This window comes from Miscanthus floridulus, chromosome 9, assembly GCF_019320115.1.
Source record: "Miscanthus floridulus cultivar M001 chromosome 9, ASM1932011v1, whole genome shotgun sequence".
Taxonomy (NCBI): domain Eukaryota; kingdom Viridiplantae; phylum Streptophyta; class Magnoliopsida; order Poales; family Poaceae; genus Miscanthus; species Miscanthus floridulus.
This window is the reverse complement of record NC_089588.1, coordinates 55,342,213-55,357,779: the sequence shown is the minus strand read 5'-3', so window position 1 is coordinate 55,357,779 and position 15,567 is coordinate 55,342,213. Positions and strand designations below refer to the sequence as shown.

The following is a 15,567-nucleotide window of genomic DNA, read 5'->3' as shown; positions in this document are numbered from 1 at the left end:
GAGTTCCTGTTGTCGTATCATCGACTAGTTGGGTGCTGTTATCCTCAGGAACGGAACCTGACCAGTGGATGATGCAGTCTTGAGATATTATAGTTAAGACGAGACCTTCCTGGGCTCCTTTCAGCGGCATTCTAAGCACGGGATAGGTGGATCCTTCGGGCCATATCTGATAAGATGTTGCCGTGTTGTGGAGTCCGAACGGAAGAGGACCCGACTTCTTTGAAGTACTCTGAGTGTACTCCGAGTAGTATTCTTGATAGGTTGACGTCGTGTTCCGGAGCTTTGTCGGAAAAGAACTCGGTTTTCCGAAAGAACTCGGATAAGACTTCGTCTTGGAAGTGGAACCTGAGTTTGAATCGGACGCGTGAAGTCGCGAAATCCGAGTTGGATTGGACATCACGAGCTGTGCGAATCTTCTGGCAAGCTGATCTGTCGTTGTCGCCGAAATGGAAAAGTCCTGATGATGATCTGAATCTTCGAGGAGACGGCCTTGGAGCTTGCCATCGTCGCCTGCCTCGCAGATCCACGAACCGAAGATGAAGGTTGATCCCTTTGAGAAGATCATGTTGTCTAGGTCCATCGAGCTCTTGGATGCAAAATCGCCGAAAGCCCCTACCTGGCGTGCCAGCTGTCGATGTTTGACCACCGATAGCCTGCCACGGGGGTCCCCGGGGCAGTATGTTCGGGCTTCAGCGTATGCAGAACTCGACGGTTAATGCAAGAGACAGTCGATTTATCCTGGTTCGGACCCTCGATCTTCGATCGAGTAATAGCCCTACGTCCAGTTGGCGTTAGCCTTTTGCGTTGGATTGATTGTAAAGTGTTGTGTTGTACAATTGTTCTCTGAACTCCCGATCCAAAGAGCCCTGCCCTCCTTTATATAGTCAAGAGGCCAGAGTCCTAGTCGGTTTACAACGAGAGTTCATAGTAGAATTACAGAATAATACTATTACTAAGATTACATGGGAAGAATCCTAGTTAGACTAGTTCTTCTCCCTTCCTTGCGGGGTATCCCGTGGATCCCGCACCGACAGGCTTTTTCGACGCATGCATGTGCACATGTAAGTTGTAGTGCATGCAAGTATACCACTTGCATGTGAATTCATTTTTGCTTTCCACAGAGAGAGAATGTGCCGTTCAGTGTTTCTAAAAGGAGGAAGAACAGTTTTCCATTTTGGTGGTTTGTGGTCCAAGTGGGTATCTACTGCATAGGGGTGGTAGTTACCATCCGTTTCATTTATATATTTCCCATTTCTGCATGATGAAAATCGCTAAGCTTCTAAAAGCCTCTGGCTCCACCACTTATTTGAATAATTTTTAACTTTATTTATAGTTTGGACTAGATATATAAATACATATTTCAACACCTTCAATTTAATCTATCTTTTCATTCGGGTGTGATTTTCTTCATCCATATCTATCTTCTATATTTTTTCCACTTTGGATTTCCTTTTTCTCATATTCTGATCTGTCTTATTTTCTCTTTTTTTTTTGTTTTTTTTCTCATAGTACCTCCACCAAACGTTATTCTTTTTGAGACACATTTTGAATACTATCACATCTTTTTATTGTGGGACGGTGGAAGTAGTGCTAATAAGTGTTGGTATACGCAATGACCAACTAGTTTGTTTTCTGAACCCTGACCAAATCTATAATGGAAGCATCATCTTGAACAACAAGTGATCTACATCCGATCCAACCCCATGCACCTTGGACGCTCGGGCAAAACCATGCCAGTGGGAAAAGAAAAACAATAGAAACTTTGAAATACTTTGGAAGATGAACAAGTTTAGAAGTAGTCGAATTGACATGAGGTTCGTGTAGTTATGTGACAGATCTTATTCATCTTAAACAAAGTGATATAGTTGTTACTTAATCCATGGAACGAGCATCAACCCACTCATCAGACACATTGAGAGAATATCAATTGCCAACACCAGCAATGCTTGATCTAGAAGTCCGGATACACGTTTGGCCATCGCGAGATGCCGAGATTTAAATCCAACGAGATGGTAACACAAAGATACAAACAAGAACTCAATTATCCCTCCAATTGCATCGTCCTTGCAAAAACAAAATCAACAAGAAAAACACTGGATCGGATGATTAGAACAACACTTGCACTAAACATATTATTTGTGATAAATAAGAGATCTAGCAAGCAATCAACAATGACGATACCAATCAGTAGCCCATGAGATGGATGGGACAAACTTTATTCAATTTAATCTAAAACCCTAAAAACTACTGGACTTAAATTACGAAGGAAGGTCCCTGCTCCTTTTATAGCCAGCGAAGGTGCCCCACAGGAAGGAGGGGGACCATGCTGATCACAAACCGGACGCTAAAGAGACAAAGGTTGAAAATTAATTCGTCTAAACTAATCAGTACAAATCTATTTTATATATCATTTTCCTTTACACTGCATTTTTTTAAAGAAAATCCTAAAAAAATACTAGACCATTGTATGATGCTTGTAGAACAACTCTTACGAGCTTCGAATCAATATATCGAGCTATTCTCAACATCAATATGCCAAACGAAGATTTATTTATGGGTTTGAATCAATACACAAAGTATTTTTTGTTTTTGCGTGAAGCTTACACCAATGCAACCATTTATTTTATTCTGTTTTTGTCGTCAAGGCTCAAGGGGTAAAGACGGTAATAATGAAAAATCCTATTTTTTATTTATTTTTGTTAAAAAAGAGCTCAAGGGTAACGTGGTAACCCGCGCCTGACAGGCGGCGGGAGGCCGAGCAGCCGATTCCGACTCTTCTTCTTCCTCCAGGTTGGCGCGTGAGGGATACGCGACACCAGAATTCCACAAAACCGACTCATCTTCCGGGGCAATAAAACCCTAGCGCGTCGGCGTCGCCTCCCCCCGCCTCCCAGAGCAATCGATCTCAAGACTTTTCGATTCCCGCAATCCTGATCTCGATCTCCCGACCACAGCTCTGCGCGTGCGCTTCGCGATCTCGGCCCGGCGGCTCCCTCGATCGATTCCAGCGAGGCCGCAGGTGCTCCTCCCCCCTCGCCCGATGTCCGCAGGTGCTCCTCCCTCCTCGCTCGATCCCCGGTCCTCTCGAGTCGTTGCCCCTTCGGCCCCTGTTGCGATGCCGAGCCCACCTCCGGCCCCACCCGCGGTGGCGGAAGATGAGAAGCTGCCCTCGCCGCCGATGAAGGTGAAGCTGCTTTTTCCGTACGCCGTGTCCTGCGTGTTTGGCAGCATGGGCCGCGCCTGGGGCATGGCTATGGTCGGGCTCCACATTGTGATCTGCATCGTCAAGGTCATCTCCTTCACTACAGATCCCGAGGTGGCCCGCTTCTGGATACCGATCTTCCGCGTCTGGGTGTACCTCGGCATCGCCGCCATGGTGCTCATGACGTGCGTGGACATCGTCTACTACATGGTGAAGCTGCTTTTTCCGTACGCTGTGTCCTGCCTGTTCAGCGGCATGGGCCGCCCCTGGGGCATGGCTATGATCGGGCTCCACATTGTGCTCTGCATCGTCAAGGTCCTCTCCTTCACTATAGACCTCGAGGTGGCCTGCTTCTGGATACCGATCTTCCGCGTCTGGGTGTACCTCGGCTTGGCCGCCATGGCGCTCATGACGTGCGTGGACATCGGTTACTACTTGTATGGGTTGTACGCCTTGAAGTTCGATCCGCCACAGCAGCAGCTGGCAGCGGCAGCGGTGCAGCTCCCACCGCCCCCTCCGGAGATGGACATGTGCTAGGTTTGGTCCGTGCGTGCGGTATGTGTTTTCTTGCTGGCCCCAGGTGCGTTCTCTAACCCGTTCTTCAAGTCTCTGTTTTAGTTGCTTACTTACAGGTGTTGCTGCTCTCCTTGCTCAAGGTACATGCCCTCCCCTTCCCGGTCCAATCTTTGATTTAGCACTTTTAATGTCGTATTGCTTAATTATGCAGCTACAAGTATCTGAAATATTATGTTTTCATACAGAAATTATGTGGATTTTAGGTTCCATATGTAGTATAGTTGTCTGTGGCCCATATGTTTTGGTGCAGATTCTTTGCTTGTGCTAGATAATCTGTTTTTAATTTGTTTAGTCACGACTAGAAATTGGAAGATGCTTCAGCTGCTTCTGGTTAATTGGTATGTTTTTCAAGTCTATGCTCAATCTATCTTTTATTAAACAATGAATCCACAATGTGTTCATACTTCAGTAGTTGCATTGTGGGAGCTAGCACTTCAGTGGATGGCAATTTACTATTTTGTTGTCCTAGTACTTTTTTTCCTTGTTTCTTACTTTCTGTGTTTTGTGTTAATTTCATTTGCGATAAACAGGCTTTGTGATGAAGGGATCAATGGTAAGGACCAGCGTGCTGAAAAGATTTTGCTTTCTCTTGCCACTAATCCAAGCAAAGATAGAGGACAGATGGTGGCATACATCAGTGAAAGCACATCACTTGACGGTCCGAGCTGAACGTGACTATCACGGAAAAGTGGAGGAAAAGAGCAACCTGTTGAGTGCCATGATAATAAAAATGCCAGCGCACTAAATCAGGACACAGAACACAACGAGTAGAGCTGGAAAATACTGCAAGCCAAGTGGAGAAGACCCAAGTTCGAAGTTTTTAACTGCAATAGTTATTACTTTTGTGCAGTTTGAAGTTTCTGATATGCAGTAGCTACTTTTTATTTCATAGTTTGTTCAGTATCTTTAGGAAAGACTGAAGAAGATATGGTCTTTAGTTCAAAAAAGTGTTGTTTAGACTGCATGTTTCAATTTTGTTGATTCAGGAGATTCTTTTATGTCTATAAAAGATAAAAGAATTTCTAGTTGCCATTGTCCTAGAGTAGTGCTAGAAATAAGTTTGTTAGTTTATCACTTTGTCTCGTGCTAGTTGGGTTTCTTTTGTTTCCTGTTGTTTCTGCTGGGTTTTTGTGACTCCTGGTGACCCAAGTGTGACCTCTGTAGTATGTGCACAAAAGTAGCAGCAGTGTTGAAAAAGGTCTGAAAATTTTGTAAAAAAATGGTACAGAACAAAGATTTCTATAATAGTTTAGTTATGCTTTTTTAGTATCAGACTGTACTATGAAAATGGGACAATAGGCAACTAGCATCTAGTACTTCCATTGCATGCTGATTGGGAAGTCTAATTGAATTGTGCTGACTGTCTGGTCTTTGGTCTCACAGAGAGGCGATTTACGACATGTGCCAATGGCTGTGATCCCTTTCTGCAAAATGGAACAGCTAAGGATTTTACTTCCATTTTTGTGCGCATAAAAAAAATGAAATGAGACTATTATTACAATTTTTCTGTGGCACTAATTCTGTTTTATGTTTTGGAATCAGCTAGTCACTTGATATATGTCAAAACTGTTAATCTGGTAGTATTTTCTTGTTAGTGATGTTGATAGGTAATCTAAAATTTCGTTTGTTTGACCTTTTGAATTATTATTGTGCAAACCTTCAGGTGTGGGGACAAAGATAATGCTAGATATTGTCTAGTTGGTGTCACTGAGCATTGCGGGAGGACCGTAATAATGGGGCACTTTGTCGCTTATGTGAGAGGAAGCAGGATTTTCAGCGAGCAGGAGATGAGCAGTAGCTCTTCCTCTTGGTTTCGTGCAAATGATAAAAGCATCAGAGAAGTCTCTCTAGTTGAAGTTCTCAAGTGTGAGGCTTTCCTTTTCTATGAGAAGATAGAAGCTTGAGACATGTATCATATTATGCTCAAGTAATAACACGAGCAATCAAATGGCATTGGCAAGCGTGATTTGGTTTGCTAAGGATCCATTCAGTGCACTCAGTCCATAACCGTACTGCTTTTGCTGAGGCATTGCAGGGCACCTGGTTAATGGCGGCTTGTAACCACTTGGGAAAATTGTTAGCTAATCTGCTGAGTGTTTCTTCTTGCTCTTTTAGGAGCTGTTAGGGCATGCTGTATTGTCTGAACAGAGTAGGAAATTGGTCATAGATTCAAACCATGGCCTGGTTTTGTTGGATGATACTCACATGCCAGGGATTCGCATTTTGTGACCACCGGCTACGTAATACAGATGTAAGGCGTGGATGATTTTGTTTATGGAAGCATTTCCTTGTTTTGTGAATGGTGGTTGCCAAGGATGTTTCTTTTGGGTGCCTAGGAGAATGACGGTGTAGGGTGCTCCTGGTTGTTCAAGTTGGCTTAATTCTGATTGCAGGATGCCAAAATAATCATTTTTTTACAATGCTATTTGGTCAAGGATAAGAAAATTCGATTGCGATTGATTTGAAAGAAGAGCTCGATGAAAATTCAAAGTGATTTATGCATTATGGTAAGCTGAGTGCGGATGTGTAATACTGGGAATTGAGGAGGCCAATGTGTGTTTCAATTTTTGCAGTGGAAGCATATGGTGAATATGTTGAATGGAAGCCTGTGGATACTATATATGCCCAAATGATGACCTGGGAGGTTTAACTTGATTGGAGACTGTTGCAGTACAGGAGTAGGACAATTGAGCCCCCCCTGAGACAAACTGTACCTTGGTTCTTTGAACAGTTGTGCTACTTAGGTAGAGTAAAACTAACCATTGTTAATTCCTTGGCTCTATTCTTTTAGCTTTACAGCTTCTGTCATGTAGGACAAAGTTAACATGAAATTCATCAGTTTGGTTTTTTGGTGGAAGGAGATGCCATGCCAGTGGAAGGTGTGTTTGCTGAGACTAACAAGCTGCTGGATACTGGATTTTAGCATCGACGATAGGACAGGAATGGTGGCCCCAATGCATTAGCGGCAGCGGCGGTGGCGGTGGCGGTGGCGGCGGTTGCAGCGCAGCAGCTCCACCTCCTTAGGAGACGGAGACGTTAGTTTTAGTCCCTGCGTGCGGTATGTGTTTACTTGCTGGCTCCATGTGCATTTTCTAACCCATTCTTCAATTCTCTGTTTAGTGTTTACTTGGTAGGTGTTGCTGCTCCCCTTGCTCAAGGTACATGCCCTCACCTTTCCGACCCTATCTTTGATTTAGCATCTTTAATGTTGTAATTGCTTAATTGTGCACCTATAAGTATTTGAAATCTGAAATATTAAGTTTTCAAACAGAAAAATACCTGGATGTTAGGTTCCATAAGTTGTCTATGGCCCATATGGTTTGGCACAGATTTCTTTGCCTGTGCAAGACTTCTGTTTCAATTTGTTTAGGCACCACTGGAAACTGGAAGATGCTTCAGGTGTTTCTGGTTTAGCTGTTAAATGGTATGTTTTTCAAGTCTATGTTCAATCTATCTTTTATAAAACGATGAATCCATAATTCTCTATGTTGTGGAGGATTGACTTGCTTGTTAAAGATCCTCCTGGTGTAGATTATCCTCTCCTCGTTGCTAGAATCTGTGGGCATTTTGATGTTGCTGCTCCCTGTGTTGTCAGTGTTGCATTATGGTGACATTTTTATTAATGAAGTCACATGCATTTGCTATTGCAGGCTATAATGTGTTGTGTTTCATTCCTCAGTAGTTGCATGTGGGAGCACTTCAGTTCGATAGAAATCTATCATTTGTTCTAGTATGTTTTTTCCTCGCTTCTTTCTTTCTGTAGTCTGTACTGTGTCGTTTGTGATAAACAGAGTTTGTAATAAATGGGAAGGACCAGCATGCTGAAAAGATTTCGGGTCTTTTCCCTGTATGCCATTATAAAAGACTCAAAAGATTTTGCTTTCTCTTGTGGCCCCACAGTTCATCAAGGGTGTCAGTATATTATACTATAAGTTTTCTACTCCAAAAGTTGTACATTTTTCAGACCTCAGATTTAGTCGGTCCTCGGCATGCTCACTATGGGTTATAATGTATAACAATTTCCTCTCTCATACATATATGTTATGTTTGTCTTGCAAAAATGAGCTAGCGTGGATTTTTCATTTGGACAGCAACATAAGCATAAATATGTTAATGTTGAACTATTGTAGCTCTCTTCCAGTTAGCAAATGTTAACAAGTGTGGATAGTTCTGTTTACAATTCTTCGATTCTTCAAAATCTTTTTCATTTGACCCAAAAATATAGCAGGGGAGACCCCCACTGTGATTCTTCAAAATCTATCTGATTAGTAGGGTATGTTGCTTTCTTATTCTTAATTAATTTCTTTTGTTAGTACAGTCATTGACTGGATGGATGCATTGTGTGATAATTTCACCATCTACCTCACTGTATTTGACCATTCTTGATCCACATGACTCATCTTTTAGCTGTGAAATTAAATGCAAATATCTTGATATATTGGGAGATGTACTTCATATATTTGACAACTTGATTTGATTACAAAAGTTCATGAGTCCATGTTGAATCAGCACTAAGCATCTGAACATTGTTAGAAGTGCAATCCTTTTCTAGAATTTATTTCACTTGATTAGGATGCATTTACTTGGACCTGTCAACATATGTATGATATCTGACGTCATAATGTTCCATTGCAGGTTATGTTGTTCAACAAGGATGAATGACCTGGTTCAGGCGAGTCTTCACAGACTACAAGTGGAAGACAGAGGCTCAATCATATATGTTGCGCACATCGCATTGATGAAATACAGAGGCTAGATTATTTGCTAAGACAGGTTGAATCCTAGGGTGCAGATTCATTTTCTTTATATATAGAGTAGATTATTCCCCTTGTGTGGGAAAGTTGATGGTTTGAATGTCACTACGGGCATCAGTTGCCAACCATTGTATAGGCATGCATATTTTCCATCACTGTGATTTGAACCAGTTAATGGTCTCCTCTGTATGAGTATGACTTTATCCATGAATTTGCCAAGCTTTGCCCCAATGGCCATGTTTAGTTCCTGTAACTAAAGTTATACTAAGTTATTTTTTATAATTTTTTTATCAAACTTATAGAAAAAAGGTCAAAATTTATGACACTAAATAAGATGATAAGATACGCCATACATCATGGAATATATTTCCATAATGTAATCGTTTGATGTTATAAATTTTGAATTTATTTTTTCTCAGCGGGATTGGACCTGAATTTCATTAAGAACGTAGGAGTTTGTAAATAATACAAGGCAGTGAAACACGCTTGCCTGTACCAATCCGCCGCTTCCTCCATTAGGCTCCGAACGACAGCAACCTGAGTGGAAGACATTCTCCCAAAGACTCTATTGTTCCTTTCCTTCCAAACAGTCCAGACAATGAGCAACACCAAGGAATCGAAGGTAGGTCGCGTTGTCGAGTCGTGTCAAGCTCGCTGGCGAAGCCACCACTCCCCCAATTCGTCCTCATAGTCCAACATCAACGCTAGCAGACCTAGCAGCGTGAGCATTAGGCTATCTCCAAAATATAAGACACATTCGTCTTTTGTATAGTGTTATAGGCAAAATGTTCAATACCTATTCGGCATCTTCTCTGACAACAATACCCAAAAGAAACTCCTTTCTGCAAATGGGGTTCCAGGAGAGAGAATGTCCATATTTGAATTATGTCTCTCAGGCAACCCAAAATAAGTCTCCTGAGTATATGTACTCTGTTGCAGGCTGATTTTGAGTCTCTTACTACCTATTTTTGGTTTAGGTGTCCATATGAGTTCCTTGTTGGAGACACTGCCACACCTGTCTGGTGAAGATGCAACTTGCTGTGAGATGGCCCACCGTCTCAACATCTGATCACAGAGTGTGCACGCATCATCCTCTTGCATATCGTGGTGCTTGCGACGATCAGACATCCAAAAACGGTTCTTAAAAAGGTCATAATCTAAAGTCTAAACGGTAATGTTTTGAACCGGGCGTTCGTCCGTCCGGATCCTTCGTTGCTGGCCGCGACTCCAGCCCAACAATCCACGCTCCTTCGTTTCTAAAAAAAACCCTCTCATCTGCTCATTCATATCAACTCGTTCCTCTTGCTATCACTCTTATCTACTCGCCTGCTGCCTTCGAGCGCACGGCCGCTGGCCCCACCAGGCGCTGCGTGTGACCGCCTCCGAGGCGCAGCGCTCGGGCGCTGGCCTTGCTAGGCACAGCGCGCGACCGCCTCCAAGTCACGGTGCTGGGCTGCCGGGCCTGCCACGTGCGGCGCACGGCTGCCCTCTCCAAGTCACGTGGCCGCGGCCTCCCTGCCGCTCTTGTGGCCGCTGCCTCCCTTCCGCTACATGCACCCAATGCCGCCGGCCCGCCGCCTACAAGCACCGCACGGCCCGTGCCTCCAGTGAACACCACACACCGAGAGACCTACATTCGGCCAAGCAGTAAGGAGATGTTGCGTTGAAAGCGGATATTGCAAGAGTATGTTTCAATTGTTTAAGGTGTTTTAGAGGTATGTTGCATGTATTTTATATGGATGTTGCAAAAATAGATTGTGATGTTGTACATGTTGCAATAGGTGTATACGTATGTTGCAAGCGTTTGTTACAAATGTTTCATCTGCTTTTTTTTAGACCTATGTTGCAAGTGTGCTTATTTGGATGTTACATATGTTTTCACACATATGTTACAAGTTTATCTGGATGTTTTTATATGTTTTGCAATGACTTTTTCATTGTAAGTGTTTCAGACGCATGTTTTAAGTGTTTTATCTGTCTTCAGAAGCATGTTGCAAATGTTTCATCTGGATGTTTAAAATGTAGATTCGATGTTGCTGCTGGGACCCACGTGCCGCAGCGGCTAAGGTGCCAGCGAGGAGGTGCAGACGTATGAGCGGGGAAGCGGAGGGGGCGCGAGCAAGGTTCGGGTGGCGCGGGACACGCTTGGGCGTACAAAACGGAGTGCAAGCGTGGACGTCCGGACGTGCGCGTGTGCGAGAGTCTAAAAGGTCATTAAACTTTTATGCGTTGTCAAAAAAAAATCCTAAAAATATACTAGACCATTCGTATGATGCTGCCGGAACAGCTGTTACGAGCTTGGAATCAATATCATCAATATGCCATACGATGATTTATTTATGGGTTATTACACATGCACCCATTTTATTTTATTTATTATTTATTTTTGTCAAAAAAGGCTCAAGGGGGTAACGACGGTAATGAAAAAAGGCCGCTCTTCTTTATTTACATATGTTTTCATATGCTCAAAAAAAGCTAATTACATATGTTTTCACACATTTTATTTTCCAGGTTGGCGCGTGAGGGATACGTGACGCCACAAAGCCAAAACCGACTCTGCGACTCATCTTCCCGGCCAATAAAACCTGCGCGTCGGCGTCGCCTCCACCCCCGCCTCACAGAGCAATCGATCCCAATTCCCAAGAGTTTTCGATTCCCGCAATCCTGATCTCGATCTCCCGATCACATCTCCGCGCGCGCGCTCCGCGATCTCGACCCGGCGGCTCCCTCGATCGATTCCGGCGAGGCCGCAGGTGCTCCTCCCTCCTCGCCCCATGTCCGCAGGTGCTCCTCCCTCCTCGCTCGATCCCCGCTCCTCTTGAGTCGTCGCCCCTTTGGCTCCTGTTGCGATGCTGAGCCCACCTCCGGCCCCACCCGCGGCGGCGAAGGATGAGGTGCGTCCCTTGCCGCCGATGAAGATTAAGCTTTTTCCGTACGCCGTGTACTGCGTGTTCGGCAGCATGGGCCGCACCTGGGGCATGGCTATGGTCGGGCTCCACATTGTGATCTGCATCGTCAAGGTCCTCTCCTTCACTACAGATCCCGAGGAGGCCCGGTTCTGGATACCGATCTTCCGCGTCTGGGTGTACCTCTGCATCGCCGCCACGGTTGTCATGACGTGCGTGTGCATCGTCTACTACATGCCCGTGTATGGGGTGTACGCCGTGAAGTACGATCCGCCGCCGCAGCAGCCAGCAGCGGCAGCGGCAGTGCAGCTCCCACCTCCCCCTCCGGAGATGGACATGTGCTAGGTTTGGTCCGTGCGTGCGGTATGTGTTTTCTTGCTGGCCCCAGGTGCGTTCTCTAACCCGTTCAAGTCTCTGTTTTAGTTGCTTACTTACAGGTGTTGCTGCTCTCCTTGCTCAAGGTACATGCCCTCCCCTTCCCGGTCCTATATATCTTTGATTTAGCACTTTTAATGTCGTATTGCTTAATTATGCAGCTACAAGTATCTGAAATATTATGTTTTCATACAGAAATTATCTGGATTTTAGGTTCCATATATAGTATAGTTGTCTGTGGCCCATATGTTTTGGTGCAGATTCTTTGCTTGTGCTAGATAATCTGTTTTTAATTTGTTTAGTCACGACTAGAAATTGGAAGATGCTTCAGGTGCTTCTGGTTAATTGGTATGTTTTTCAAGTCTATGCTCAATCTATCTTTTATTAAACAATGAATCCACAATGTGTTCATACTTCAGTAGTTGCATTGTGGGAGCTAGCACTTCAGTGGATGGCAATTTACTATTTTGTTGTCCTAGTACGTTTTTTTCCTTGTTTCTTACTTTCTGTGTTTTGTGTTAATTTCACTTGCGATAAATAGGCTTTGTGATGAAGGGATCAATGGTAAGGACCAGCGTGCTGAAAAGATTTTGCTTTCTCTTGCCCCACCAGTCGAAGCAAAGATAGAGGACAGATGGTGGCAAACATCAGTGAAGTCACATCACTTGACGGCCCGAGTTGAACATGACCATCGTGGAAAAGTGGAGGAAAAGAGCAACCCGTTGAGTGCCATGATAACAAAAAGGCCAGTGCACTAAATCAGGATAGAACACGACAAGTAGAGCTGGAAAATACTGCAAACCAAGTGGGAGAAGACCCAAGTTTGAAGTTTTTAACTACAATAGTTATATTACTTTTGTGCAGTTTGAAGTTTCTCATTTGCAGTAGCTACCTTTTATTTCAAAGTTTGTTCAGTATCTTTAGGAAAGATTGAAGAACATATGGTATTTAGTTCAAAAGAGCTGTTTAGACTGCATGTTTCAACTTTGTTCATTCAGAAGGTGCTTTTACGTCTCTAAAAGAATCTCTTGTTGCCATTGTCTGACCTGGAGTAGTGCTAGAAATAAATTTGTTTGAGTTATTAATAATTTATCACTTTGTCTCGTGCTACTTGGGTTTCTTTTGTTTTCTGTGTTGTTTCTGCTGGGGTTTTGTCACTCCTGGTGACCCAAGTGTGACCTTTCTGTAGTATATATGCAAAAAAATAGCACTACCTTTGAAAAAGGTCTGAATTTTTTTAAAAAAATGGTACAGAACAAAGGTTTCTATGTTTCGTTACGCGCTTTTTTAGTATCTGACTATACTTTGAAAATGGGACAATAGGCAACTAGCATCTGGTACTTCCATTGCACGCTGATTGGGAAGTCTAACTGAATTGTGGTGACTGCCTGACTGGTGTTGGGTCTCACACATAGGCGATGTGCGACATGTGCCGGCTATGTCATCCCTTCCCGCAAAATGGAACAACTAAGGATTTTATTTTCCCTTTTTGGGCACATAAAAAATGAAATGAACTGACTATTAATACAATTGTACTGTGTGACACTAATTCTGTTTTAAGTTTTGGAGGAATCAGCTAGTCACTTGATATATGTCAAAACTGTTAATCTGGTAGTATTTTCTTGTTAGTGATGTTGATAGCTAAGCTAACATTTCGTTTGCTTGGCCTTTTTGAATTATTATTTTGCAAACCTACAGGTCTGGGGCCATAGATAATGCCAGATATCGTCTAGTTGGTGTCATTGAGCATCGCGGGAGGACCATAACAGCAGTGCACTTTGTCGCTTATGTGAGAGGAAGCAGGATTTTCAGCGAGCAGGAGACGAGCAGTAGCTCTTCCTCTTGGTTTCGTGCAAATGATAAAAGCATCAGAGAAGTCTCTCTAGATGAAGTTCTCAAGTGCGAGGCTTTCCTCTTCTATGAGAAGATAGAAGCTTGAGACATGTATCATATTATGCCCAAGTAATAACACGAGCAATCAAATGGCATTGGCAAGCATGATTTGGTTTGCTAAGGATCCATTCAGTGCACTCAGTCCATACCCGTACTGCTTTTGCTGAGGCATTGCAGGGCACCTGGTTAATGGCGGCTTGTAACCAGTTGGGAAAATTGTTAGCTATCTGCTGAGTGTTTCTTCTTGCTCTTTTAGGAGCAGTTAGGGCATGCTGTATTGTCTGAACAGAGTAGGAAATTGATCATAGATTCAAACCATGGCCTGGTTTTGTTGGATGATACTCACATGCCAGGGATTCGCATTTTGTGACCACCGGCTATGTAATACAGATGTAAGGCGTCGATGATTTTGTTTATGGAAGCATTTCCTTGTTTTGCGAATGGTGGTTGCCAAGGATTTTTCTTTTTGGTGCCTAGGAGAATTACAGTGTAGGGTGCTCTTGGTTGATCAAGATGGCTTAATTCTGGAAAAAGTCATTTTTTTACAATGCTATTTGGTTAAGAATAAGAAAATTGGATTGTGATTGATTTGAAAGAAGAGTTGTGGTACTTGGAGTAAACTAACAAGCTGCTGGATTTTTTAGCTTGACAGCTTCTGTCATGTAGGACAAAGTTAACATGAAATTCATCAGTTTTGTTTTTTGGTGGAAGATGCCATTCCAGTGGAAGGTGAGTTTGCCAAGACTAACAAGCTGCCGGATACTGGATTTTAGTATCGACGATAGGACAGGAATGGTGGCCCCAATGCATTACCGATGGTGGCGGCGGTGGCAGCGCAGCAGCTCCACTTCTGTTTCCAAATTGTTTAGGCACCACTGGAAACTGGAAGATGCTTCAGGTGTTTCTGGTTTAGCTATTAAATGGTATGTTTTTCAAGTCTATGTTCAATCTATCTTTTATAAAACAATCAATCCACAATTATCTATGTTGTGGATGATTGACTTGCTTGTTAAAGATCTTCCTGGTGTAGATTATCCTCTCCTCGTTGCTAGAATCTGTGAGCATTTTGATGTTGCTGCTCCCTGTGTTGTATTTCTGTTAGTGTTGCATTATGGTGACATTTTTATTAATGAAGTCACATGCATTTGCTATTGCCGGATATAATGTGTTGTGTTTTCATTCCTCAGTAGTTGCATTGTGGGAGCACTTGAGTCGATAGAAATTTATCATTTGTTGTTCTAGTATGTTTTTTCCTCATTTCTTACTTCTATAGTCTGTACTTTGTGATAAATGGATCAATGGGAAGGACCAGCGTGTTGAAAAGATTTTGAGTCTTTTAGTCAAAAGATCTTGCCTTCTCTTGCGGCCCCACAGTTCATCAAGGGTGTCAGTATCCCCACAGTTCATCAAGGGTGTCAGTATATACCATAAGTTTTCTACTCCAAAAGTCGTACATTTTTCAGACCTTAGATTTAGTCGGTCCACGGCATGCTCACTATGGGTTATAATGTATAAGAATTTCCTCTCTCATCCATATGTTATTTTTGTCTTACAAAAATGAGCTAATGTGGATTTTAAATTTGGACAGCAACATAAACATAAATATGTTAATGTTGAACTATTGTAGCTATCTTCCAGGTAGCAAATGCTAACAAGTGTGGATAGTTCTGTTTACAATTCTTCGATTCTTTAAAATCTATCAGATTAGTAGGGTATGTTGCTTTCTTAATTTCTTTTGTTAGTACACACTAGTACAGAAATAAGCTGTACTCCCGGTTGGGAAACCCCTTCAGTCCCGGTTTTCCAACCGGGAGCACGAATCCAGGACTAAAGAACCTCTCCTTTAGTCCCGGTTTCTCGC

At 43.0% G+C, this 15,567-nt stretch overlaps 1 protein-coding gene and 1 long non-coding RNA gene across 4 annotated transcripts; both read left to right on the top strand.

The window, feature by feature from the left end:
- Nucleotides 1-2,755: 2,755 nt before the first annotated feature.
- LOC136483736 (uncharacterized) lies at nt 2,756-5,752 on the top strand. Of its 2 annotated transcripts, none has more exons than XM_066480884.1 (2): nt 2,756-3,050; nt 3,309-5,752. In XM_066480884.1, the coding sequence occupies exons 1-2, from the start codon at nt 3,041-3,043 to the stop codon at nt 3,737-3,739; spliced, it is 441 nt and encodes a 146-aa protein (XP_066336981.1). In that variant the 5' UTR covers nt 2,756-3,040; the 3' UTR covers nt 3,740-5,752. The 2 variants fall into 2 exon arrangements, with proteins under 2 accessions (XP_066336981.1, XP_066336980.1); XM_066480883.1 differs by having other exon boundaries at nt 2,756-4,116; nt 4,309-5,752.
- A 5,309-nt stretch (nt 5,753-11,061) lies between these two features.
- LOC136483735 (uncharacterized) lies at nt 11,062-14,163 on the top strand. Of its 2 annotated transcripts, XR_010765603.1 has the most exons (3): nt 11,062-11,426; nt 11,572-12,618; nt 13,512-14,163. It is a non-coding gene; the product is annotated as an uncharacterized lncRNA (long non-coding RNA). The 2 variants fall into 2 exon arrangements; XR_010765602.1 differs by lacking the exon at nt 11,062-11,426 and having other exon boundaries at nt 11,433-12,618.
- The last annotated feature ends 1,404 nt before the right edge of the window (nt 14,164-15,567 follow it).

Coding starts and splice junctions, on each gene's coding strand:
- LOC136483736 (XM_066480883.1), top strand. CDS start 3,041: ATGTCCGCAGGTGCTCCTCCCTCCTCGCTCGATCCCCGGTCCTCTCGA.